This window comes from Anarhichas minor, unplaced genomic scaffold (assembly GCF_050575085.1).
Source record: "Anarhichas minor isolate MPS153535 unplaced genomic scaffold, ASM5057508v1 ptg000079l, whole genome shotgun sequence".
NCBI classification, from domain to species: Eukaryota; Metazoa; Chordata; class Actinopteri; order Perciformes; family Anarhichadidae; genus Anarhichas; species Anarhichas minor.
Genome location: NW_027466525.1, coordinates 2,851,918 through 2,863,737, shown reverse-complemented (window position 1 = coordinate 2,863,737; position 11,820 = coordinate 2,851,918). Strand labels below are relative to the sequence as shown.

The window sequence follows — 11,820 nt, the reverse complement described above, 5'->3', positions numbered from 1 at the left end:
CCTCGTAAATCTCCTGGACCATCAACCTGGAATAGCCATCAGGTAAAAAAACAAAACACACTTTCTTCCCGTCTGCTCATGCCTCCTCTTACACAACCGGCAATTAAATCTCAATCGACCTCCCGGATGGAAAACATCTGTAGTAGTACATGACATGAGTCTGCAGCCTTCAAGGTACATCCAGATAGTGGTCAATACATGGGGATAATTGCCTCGTTTGATTCTTTAATCTACACACACGAGCTCATCCGGTGCATTTTTCTCTCATTATAATCACACGTGGGAGAAATGGCGGCGCTGCAGTGTCCCCTGGGAAATGTGATATCAGCTAAATGATGCAAACTGTATATAATTACCTTAACCTCCACCACTGACGGGAGAACTGATTGTACAAAAGACTTCAAGTGCACAGGGAGCCGAAAAGCACATATTATACATTATTATAACGTTCTAAAAGTCCAAACGAGAACTTTCCATCACCGGCATGAAAATAAAACAAAACATAAGTTGAAATGAATCATTCTGCTCAGGTCTCTGATTTACAGCCCACCTGAGGCTACTCGTGTTCAGTAAAGGGTGAAAGTGCTTTTTTTAAAGCTCTTTGAAAGCGATGGGCTTCCCTCCCGCCACTGTTAGAAACCCCGTGGAGGAGATTCAGACAACAACGTGTCATCATTCCTCGGCTTGTGTCTTGGCAACAACAGTGGTGGAAGAAGTGCTGAAGGTGCCTGCAAAAGTTAATGTCAATCATTCAGGTGGAGAAGCCAAATCACTCTTAAATCCCATCAAGAAAAAGTAAAGAAAGGTAAACAAATAGAAGTAAAAGTACTCCTGAAGAACAATATGTTTTGTTGTTTGGGTAAAACTTTCAAAAAATCTCGGCTTTGGCTTTTTTTTTTTTTACATTTTCAGCTTTCTGATCAGCTGATGGAGGAAATAAATATGAAAGATGGAGCGAAGGAGGATGAAATGAAGGAAAGAAGTTAAACTGGCAGCATAGAGGGAAAGAAAAGATAGATAGAAAGACTGAGACAAAGTAACTTGTAACTTGAGCTCTGAGATGCAGTGATGCAGTATAAAGTCTAACCAAATGGAGATAACGTGCTGCAGGGAGGACACATTTTTGACGAGTAACTGCAATTGCCAGATCACGTCTCGTGGACCGATGTTTTAGTGTTGACGTTCAGTCATCTCATGCTCCACTTAAGACACGTAAAGGCTTTCAAATTCTCGAGGGAGATATTACTTAACGAAATAGAACAAAACGTTTAAATCTCTTTAGCTTGTGTCAGACCATATTTCAGGCATCTAAACAAAAACACACGTAAAAAAAAAACTTTGAGACGAGGGAACCAGAAGAGCAAAAATGCTGACTCATTTCCATGTTTAAGGGCTCATTCCTGCAGCACTCTATACCCAAGTACCAGTAAAAGTGCCTCAGAACTTTGCAGTACTTCAGTACAGATAAATACCTAATTGTACTTTCCACAGATGACCTGTGAGAACTGCTGAGTGTGTTTGTTTTGCTGGAGGAGGTACTGCTTTGTGTTTAGTTACTGTAGAGGACAAGCGTGACCTCAGAGCAGCTGGGTCATGACACAAGCTATTTAAGAGAAGGGCAGGAAGAGCTTCAGATGTGATGCGATGGCAGACACCGAATTTCAAACAACAGTAAAAACAGATGGAGGGAGACACATCGAGGGGCTCCTGTAATCGCTTCAGCCGAGCCATCGACTGCACAGTGGCTGTAAATGTGACTGGATACAATGGAGTTTTTTTTTCCAGATACAGAGCCGAGGGGCCAGAAGTTTTAGGGAGAAGCCTCTGAAGGTGACAGCTCCTGGTTTTAAGAGGGGCGACGAGGTCGGCTCCTGTGAGGTCCCGGCTCGGGTTTCCTGTTGCCTTTGACCCCTCCTGTCAGCTGTCCCGAGTCGGTGCAAACAAAGCGACTGCTGCAACGACTGTCTGGACAAACTCTGCTGCATTCAGATCAGTGTTTGAGTAGGGGGGGCTCCTCTGCTCACTGCCTGCTTCTGGTAAATCACAGCTATGGCCTCTGAGGTGACTATAATGACTTATAACAATACAGTGACCGAGAGAGACCAAGCTTTGCTAACTAAATGATATGACTACTTTGATGAAACACATCAATGCTGGAGTTACAGGTACAGTGTGTAGCATTAAGGGGGTTCTATTGGAAGAAATGTATGATACTATCAATGAGCATGAAGGCTTTAGTGCACAATCACCTGAAAATAAGAATCGCCTTAGATTGAGCCCTTTATATCTCCATACGGAGCGGGTCCCCTTCTCAGAGCCGGCCGCCATGTTTCTACAGTAGCCCAGAAAGGACAAACCAAACACTGTCTCTAGATAAGATCGTTCACGTTTTTGTGTTTTCGAATCTGTCGACGGCGCAAAGGCACAAAAATAGAAAAGACAGCGTTCTGATGAAGGGATCACTAGTTCTAAATCCCTATGATGGGTCATAAACAGCATCCGGAGACATTTTAAGAAGATGGACGTCTAACATATATTAAATCCAACATAGGTTGATAGGTTGATTCAACAGCGCACCATCTTAAGATAAAGACGGAAAGGAAAATAGATACTGTTGTTGTATATATAGATATTTGGCCACTTGTGAGGTCAAATGTTTTAATACAAGCTAAGCTCCTCTCCAGACTCATTCACTGACTTTTCTTAGAGGTCTAGTCAGTAAAAATATCCGACAATATGTAGCGATTATAGACATTAAACAGAGTTCTGTTCCATGAATCTGGAATAAGCATCATCTCTGCATGCCAAGAACAGGGCTGCTGCTGGAGACTGTAGATACTGTGAGGATTCTGCTGGTGAAGTACTCTGAGTTTAGGAGGCTGTTCACCTCTCACCATGCACTGAGAATTACTCTCTTTGCCGTATTTTACCGTCTCTGCCTCAGTCTGAACGTTATAACTATATTATAGAAAAGGAAACAAAAGTAAAGTCTGCTCCTGTAAAAGGAGTACTTTTCTCTGCCACCGCCTGAATGATATGCTGCCATCTAGTGGAAGTAAAGTGACATTACACATTCATTCACAAGTTCTTCTGTTACACAGTGGTGGGAAATACCTTCCAACCAGTGGCGGCTGGTGGAAAATGTTTTGTTAACATTGTTTTTCGTACTTGGTCATGTAGTGTGGACTTAAGCACACGTTACGTACTTTCTGGTTCGAGAAAAGAATGACAGTTTGTAGAGTTGAGAAAAGAAGAATTTACATACAGCGGGTCATGTTAGTGACACATGGATTAATGGAGTAAATAATTGAGAAATGTGGAGACACATCACAACCTAATGTTCTAAAAACAAGATGGAGGGTTTGTTGTGAAATATATTATTAAGTAATGTATTAATTATGTTTTAAGTCTCTTGAGAATTATTATTATTTGATGCTCTCATCGACAGACATGTGAGTTAGTGTCTTGCTCAGCATTTTTACACATTAAAAGAGGAAAAGCTTTTTTATATCACGGTATTGTTTTACTATATTTCTATATATATATATATATATATATATATATTATACTATATATTTTGGTTACTGGTCAGCCAAAACAAGTTATTTGAACAACAATTATTTGACAATTTATAGACCAAACTATAATCAAGAAATCAAGAGAATAATGGGCAGATTATTTCAATCAATCAAAATGTATTTGTACAACACATTTTAAAATACAACAACGGTTGCCCAAAGTTCTGCATACTGGATTATACTGGATTAATGAAAGTAAGTGACGTTAAAACCAAGACAAACTGATACAAATCACACGAAATTTATAGAATTGGTAATTGTCAGATAGACAAAAACAGCGATTTGAAGAACAATCCAAGCAACACCCTGGATTTCCATCACCGTGACGATGAAATCGAGTAAGAGATGGAGTAAGAGATGGAGTAAGAGATCTGGCCTCATGAAGTTGTCCAAGATCAGTGTCCGCCCGTCACGCATACCTGCACAGATGAAGACGAAAAGATGCCGTCAGTCGTTATTTTTGACTAAAACTGTGTCACACACAAGACAAATTCAATTCATGTGCACTCAAGTTTAAAGATAGATCGTTGACCTTCTTAATCCTTCTGAATTAACTGTAATTTATGTTCTTAAAGATTCTTTAGACGAACCAGTAAAAAGAAAGCTGCAATAATCTAAGCGGCTTGTATGAAAAGTATGTTTCATCATTGTTGTTTTGAATTGCATTAGACAGCAGAGGTATTACTATCTTTTGGTATTTCAGTGTTTACATCCATTGTTCTTGCCAGATAGAGGACATGTTATACTAGGTTTACATTTATCATCTATCTCCATGTTTTTGCTGGAGTAATGCCTGTTTGAATCCAAAGGTAGTCCTCAAAGTACAGTTTTCACACGGCCAATGACTGTTGTTTCTCAAATATAATGAAAATAGAAAATTGGAAGGAAGCAGACTGCTTTATCACATCGATATACACCCATAGAGTCACATGGGTGTATATCGAGCTTGAAATGTTCCACCACGTTAACACCGCTCATAATTACTGTGGGTATGTTTGGAAACACTGGGCGAAACGACAAGGTTTCGAGGACCACGGCAAATTGAAACGCCGACTTACTTTCTACTCGGCCAAACAGTCGCAACGTCCCGAGCACACCAAGGACCGTCACGTCGAGGCCGAGGGACTCCAGGAAGTAGTAAGACAACCTGAAGGGACAGAGACAGAAGTTTTCATATGCAAAAAATAAAAATGTACACGCATTCTAATACTGAATATGAAACCAATCTGCTCATCAATAAGCCAAGAGCTGATGTGTTCTCCTAAGGTGACTGATGTTGTTTATCAGCAGACGAAGGAGAAGAAAAGAGTGATTTTTCCGGCATGAGTGAAAGGCATTGTGGGACACTCACTCTGCTGAGTTGATGAACAGGTCCAACTTGTTCCAGCGGTCGCTGAGGTAACTCCCTTCATAGCCAAAGCCTCCCTTGGCCAACATCTTGATGAGCATTTCCACGATAAAAAATGCCATGACAAAGGTATCCACAATCTGGCAATACATAATAAAAGAAAAAATAACCGTTAAACAAAGTAGAAACAACAATGCTAATGTTAACATAAGTGGCAAGAGTACTGTTGTGTTTACTCATAAATACAGAGGGACGTCTTGAATGTATTGTATATAAAATAAGTGTTTTAGGTTGTCATTAGCCTGTTATGATTTTGGTAGACTAAAGTATGTGGCGTGTGTTTTCACGGAGAGAAAGGAGACTTTTTAATTGTATCTAAACTTAAAAGAGTGCCGGTGTCACTCTAACCGCTAGCTGGTAGCTCCTCTCGTGACCGGACACGGGCAGAATCATGCAGTTGACGAGGCTCACCAGTATGGACACATACTCCAACCACGTGGAGGACGAGGTTAAAGTCACAACTCATGTTCATTCATTCATAAAACGTATCAACAACAGAGGACCGCTGATCACATACTAGAAAGACCTAATGGGACTAATGATGGCTAGTTTAAACGATGTTACAATGTGATAATAGCGGCAGTGTGGCCTTTACTCTGAAATATACATATTGGTATATCTACTCAGGCATAGTCACGTTTGTATTATTCTTAAACATATTTGGGCATGCCAGGTGTCAGGCACAGGTTAAACTTGCAGCAGTAAGAAAGGATATGGGCTACAGACCACTTTCAGACACCAGTTACGGGGTCTCGTGGTCTGTTTGAACCGGCCCAAGACCTCCGGGGCCAGAGCCGGGTACGGCAGCTCCGTGGAGTCGCCGGCTGGTGTGGTGAGTGGCACTTCAGCCATGATTGAGTTACAGCAGAGTTACTCTGGAGGGAGGTCGGAAAAGAGAGAGGTGAACAGAGGAATGGGCTAAAGTGAAGAAAAACAGATCATGCATTGCACATATCACACATAACAGCTGTCACATATTAATGTTTTAGCATTTCCGGTTAACTCGTGGAGGTGGAGCTAATGTGTGCGCTGTTGCGTCGACCATTGTAGACGTAAACATTCCAAATGTGTCCCAGTTCATCTCGCGTTGCCCTGTATGCAAATGAGTCACCTGACCGGAAGTAAACATGCGGCCAAGGTGCCCTTGAAAGGCTCTTTTCAAACGGTTCATCCTTTTCATAAAAGGCATCACGATGTTTTGCATTCAACGTCCTTCTTCATTAGCTTAGCATCTAAAAACTAAATATTAAAAAGATTTAAACATTAAGACGTTAGAATGTCTAATACATATTTGACAGTAAACAGCTGAAAGGTGTTTGTATAATATTATTACACGTTATTATGAATAACCACCAGTGTTAGACGTATTTCTGATCATGGACTCTCTAAACATCATTTAAAAAATTATATTTTGTGTCCAGATTATTGATGTTTTTTAGTGAGTATCCAGTGAAATAAGCCTACTACTTATCCATGCTAATTAAAATTAAAGTAAGCTAGATATTAACATAGCTAGTTGGTCAAATGAATTGGTTCATTATAACTCATTAAAACTCTAGATAATGTTTAATATTTACCTTCATTCTGTAACCTGACACTGATGCTAGAGGATTGTTTCTAGCTAGCTTAGTTAGCTAGGTTAGCTAGTTAGTTAAACGTGAGTTAGCACTTGAAGCAGTTAACGTTAGGTAACGTTAACTTAGTTATATTTGCTGAAGCTGAACTTAAATTACTAGCATGATTCTTGCAATGTTTGCAAGAATCATTGTACATGTATTCACATGTACTTTTTGTACAAATGTCTCAGCTAGTAACGTTAAATTAACTGTAACGTTAGATGTTAGCTGGCTAATGTAGAGGCTTAGCTAACGTTAGCCTTAACTGGCATGAAAAAGACCAGAGGATCCAGGTTAGTACTCTTAGGTTTAAGCACAAGCCAATATCTATGGTGTCTATTTTGCATCAAAAGTACTTACCAGAGAAAGAAAGTTGACTTGTAAGTCCTTAGAAGTTCTTAGAAGTTCTGAGTCCGCTTAAGTCCATCTTGTAAATGTTTCTTAGAGATCCGTTGGGGTTAAAATGACCTTTGAGTTAACTTAGCTAACCTTGACAGGTACTGCATGTGAAGCTCACATGTTGTTTTAGTCTAAAAACACCACATTTGAAAGACATCAGTTTCAAAGAATATTACCACTAGGGGCCGGTCGCCTTTAGTGACAGCCAATGAAATTGTAGCATTTATTAAAGCAGTCATCGTGCTGGCTGATTGGCTGGATACAGTTTCGAATCCCAGTTTGGGGGGAAATCATGTGATACGTGATCAAAGATAAATATAAATAGAGAAAACATTTCCCAGGCCTACCCAATCACTAACCCTGATGCCTGCAGGAACTTGGAGCTCTTCCTCCTCACTCATGGTCTTCAGCTCCACAGCTAATATCACCCAAAGAGATGCAGTCAGGAAGATATGGGTCAACCAAACACTCATTAAAGGCTTCCCATATATGACGGATATGATGTCTGAGTGACCGTGCTATTTGGTAACTAGGTGGCGATGCAGATTTTTTATGTTTTAGTGTAGTAGCGAGCATCTCCTCTGCTCTCTCTGTCGGAGCTGAGCTCCTCCAACTACACACACACATAGACAAGAGCACACACACACACACACACACACAGAACTAATTCCACATATACAGCAGAGGCGGTGAGGCTGCGTTGGAGATTAAATAGAAGCTGTTTGTTGACTTATACTATCTGATGTCTGTGTTCTTCATTCTTTATTATCATTTATAAACTTCACTCAGGAATGTTATTAATTCATTGACATTTTCGATTTGTTTCCAGTGAGATATTAATAACTTTATATACTAACTTTGCTGTTGAAATCATTACTGTTGCTGGTCTAGAAACAACATTTAGTTATATTTAAGTTATAGATAACATCTAATCCTGTTCTGAATTTATTTGTTTAAAAAAATTATATATATATGTCTTTTAGAGCAATTATTTAGTCATGAAAATAACCTAATATTGATAAGAGTGGCTCCTAATGCTAATGAAATCCTATGGATTAGGTATCTTTAAGATTTTCCCCAATTGAGGGCCACTGTAGTTCTCCAACACACTGGGAAAGTGAGGATTTCTCTCTATAATATAAACGTCAACAAAGTTATGGCACATCATAACGTCTCTCTGATTTAAGAGTCTCTAAATGGAAGGATTTCTTTCTTCAAGACAGAAAGAAAGATTATAAATACACATAATCTGCTGTATCTGTAAATTAATATCGACTGGAGTTTTGAAATTCAGAGTTGTCTGCAGACCTTCCAAGAACAACAGCTGCTTCACTGGAACGAGCAGAGGGCCTAGGAAAGCTCAAGAAGCCACTCTGAAAGGCCAGCCACCTGCAACCGTGTGTCTCTAAACGAGATTGGTACATTACAAAGATGTCTTCTATTCAGAGGGTACTTTGTTTGCACAGTTGCTAAGTTGCTGTTTTTGTTGCCCACTTCAGTCTTTTTGTTAAGAAGAATAAAGGCGCTCGTTACCAAGCAGCACTTTTTACGTGTTGTGTCTGTAATCAGCAGTTGTGCCACTGTCTGCTGTACTTTCTCCCCACTGTGTTCCTGACAGACCAACAAATACAAGATCAAACTTTATGGATTTAAACTTATAGATCAGGAGATATCGCTAAAATGGTTCCAGACAGTTTGTTGCATCCGCTGTCCAGAGTCTGCTTTGAAGACAAAATCAAATTCTCTGCAAGTCAGCATCTCTCTTTTGCAAGAAGCAAATGGTTCACTCTGCCCGAGACGGAGAGCCACAGCGACGTGTGGAGCATCAAGCCCCCGGATTTCTCTCTTAAACTGTACAGATCTCTGTCAGATCCTCAGAGGAAAGAAAGAAAGACGCATTCAAATCTAGATGTGCCTCGCCTCAGTGAAAGGAAGAAGACGACCGGAATATTTCTACCCAATGTTGTACACGAGAATCACCGGAGGGAAGAATCTCCAAAGTTCATCACATCATACAGGCCTCCCGGTGCTCTGGAATCTGAGCTCATGTTTGTCAAGAGTGGGAAGTACCTTTGTGGGCCTTACAAGAACCCCAAACCACATGACTTCAGACCGGTACGTGTCTGCAAGTACGCTTCATACCTTCTTCTGTATGTTTGTCCTGTGTATGGTGAACACCAAACATCTCTGTGATTGTAATGTTTGATTTGACCACAAGATGGCGATAAACACAACAGTAAAACATTTACCTTCTTGATTATTTATCACTGATTCCAGCTCAATGAGGACCTTCCAGACATAGTTACTACATATGAGAGAGATCCTGGTAACCTGAATTTAAAATTAAAACACTTGGACAAAAGTAAGTGAATTAACTTCATCTTTTTTTTCTCGCCTTTTTTATTTACATTTTAAAACACCATTGTAAAATGGGACAAATGACTAACTGGATAAATATATTGTCTTTTCTTCCAGTCCGGACCCCCAGATCCGTGTCAAACTCAAGTTCACAGGACACCAAGACCGGGATGGACACGTATAGACCTGCAGAGCCCAGATGGGATGCAGAGCTCGTTCTCCCTCAGCTGCTCTGGCCTCCAAAATCAGCCTCATATACGGTCAGTGGTGTTAGGCTTCATATCTACATGAAGAACCACTTCTATTTTTTCAAAGGGGTCAGACTCAAACTACAATCACTTAATCATCATGCAGATTGTAGAAATCATGACTTAAAGGACTTTATTTAGTGTGATCACTACATTTTAGAGGGAGATATTGTAGTTTTCACTACACTACATTTACCTGACAGATATATTTACTTTCAGATTAAGATTTTCCATATTAAACACATGATGTGTTATTAAATATGATGCATTGCAATGGACTAAACTCACCACCTCACTATGAAGTTTATTAAGTGGTTGAGGATAGCTCCACTTCGACCAACAGTAAAGCACTGCTTACATATTGATCTACAATAATGATCCAATAACAATCAGTACTTTTACTTTTGAAACCTGAAGTACATTATGTTGCTAATATACTTTTACTTCAGTACAATTTTGAATGTCGGACTTTTACTTGTAATGGAGTACTTTGATAATGTGGTATTGCTACTTCTACTTCTTTCATCATCAAAGTATAATGCTTTTAAACTATGCAGGAAGTTCATAATATCAACATGCATAAGTTTGTCTACTAGAAAAACTCAAATCTATATGTAGCTAAATAACTCCAACAGACCATGTGGCTTCTAATACTTTATAGAGAAACACATCTTGTTTATTTTACATCGCTTGACTGAAGCTACCTGTTGTGTTTTACATTATTTAGTCCAACAGAAAGGGTGATATCTATAATTTACAACAGGTGATATTATATACAACCATATTAATAAGAACATTGAATGTCTGTTTCACAGAGACATGGACGAAGAAGAGGAGCGTACAGCGCATTCTTGGACCGCGTGGAGGAGAAACTCTCTAGATCGTGGAAAAGTAGATCATGACTTTCTCTTTTAAAAAACTCTTTAAAACAATATATATGTGGTACTTTCTTTAAATGGTGCATTAAGCATAACATTTTAACAAAGAGACTATAGTTGGGATGTAGAACGAAATAAACTGGACACGTTTTGATCGTTGTGATTACAGGGCACAGCAAATATATATATATATATATATATATATATATATATATATATCTTCAAAGTCCATGTCACGTTTTAGACAATTTACTACATTTCAGATCGATAAAATATTGACTTAAAGCCATTTCCCAACGCATATTGTGTTTTTTAATTCATCTGAATGTGTTTTTACTATCTTGCAGGAAAAGGTTTGGATCAATATCAATAAAGTTTAAATGAAATATATGTATGAACATTGTCCCTCTACTGTAGAAGTTACAGTTTGCTAATGTTGAGTTGTGACATTGTGAAAAGGACTAAATAGAAGTGACATATTTAAGCTGATGGAGGAAGACATGCAGCGACTGTTGGTGTCATGAAGGCCACATTACGGAGCCCACTGGTCCACTGACAGCTGCTCATTCCGTACCCCGAGAATGAGAAACATGTGAAGTCCGCACGTGTTCTGAAGCATATCTGAAATAGCTGCACATATGTGTTCACCGAGTCATCTGTGACGACGTGCATAACTCGCAGACTAAATATAAAAATGAAAAGAATATCAAACCACATGACCTCACAGGCCGCCATGTGTTTCTCTTATTTTAATCCAATGTGATCCTTTGCAATATTAAACGATGCAATGAAAGCTTCCATCTCATGCTAATAGAGATACTCACTGGTGTGGGTGTTCTTCACTGCGCTGTGCCAAAGTGGCACAAAAACACAAAAAGTCAACCAACACAAAAGAAGAGTTATTAAAAAAAATCCTTGGAAAACAATCAGTTGTGTCTGTCAAACAATCAGAGACTGTCAAATAAATGCTGGATGCCCCAGAGTAAGAATACTATTATTCTTACTCTGTGGCCATTGTGAATCATTTTATAGTATACGTTGATGCCAATACTGTAGGACCTTTAAGTAAAATGTGTGAGTGGTATTTCTACACTAGTGATTACTTCTTCCTGATGTCTTTTTTTGTCTCACTGTGAGAATAAACATAAAAATGAAGACCAGCTGGTGTTTGTTGTCCTCCATGCACGGTGGGTTGTAGTGGCTGCAGTGAGAAGTGCTGCTGCTTGTCCTGCTTCTTCTCCGGCCAATCATTTTAAACAAAAACACTAGGACGAATGGGGCGGCGCTGTTTCTGCACACACGCACACGCACACACACACACACACACACACACAC

At 39.4% G+C, this 11,820-nt stretch overlaps 1 protein-coding gene across 1 annotated transcript; it reads left to right on the top strand.

The window, feature by feature from the left end:
- The first annotated feature begins 8,681 nt into the window (after window positions 1-8,681).
- On the top strand, window positions 8,682-10,509 carry cunh7orf78 (chromosome unknown C7orf78 homolog). Its single transcript, XM_076081128.1, has 4 exons — window positions 8,682-9,116; window positions 9,279-9,367; window positions 9,490-9,619; window positions 10,423-10,509. Exons 1-4 carry the CDS (start codon window positions 8,682-8,684, stop codon window positions 10,507-10,509), a joined length of 741 nt encoding a protein of 246 aa, XP_075937243.1.
- Window positions 10,510-11,820: the final 1,311 nt, after the last annotated feature.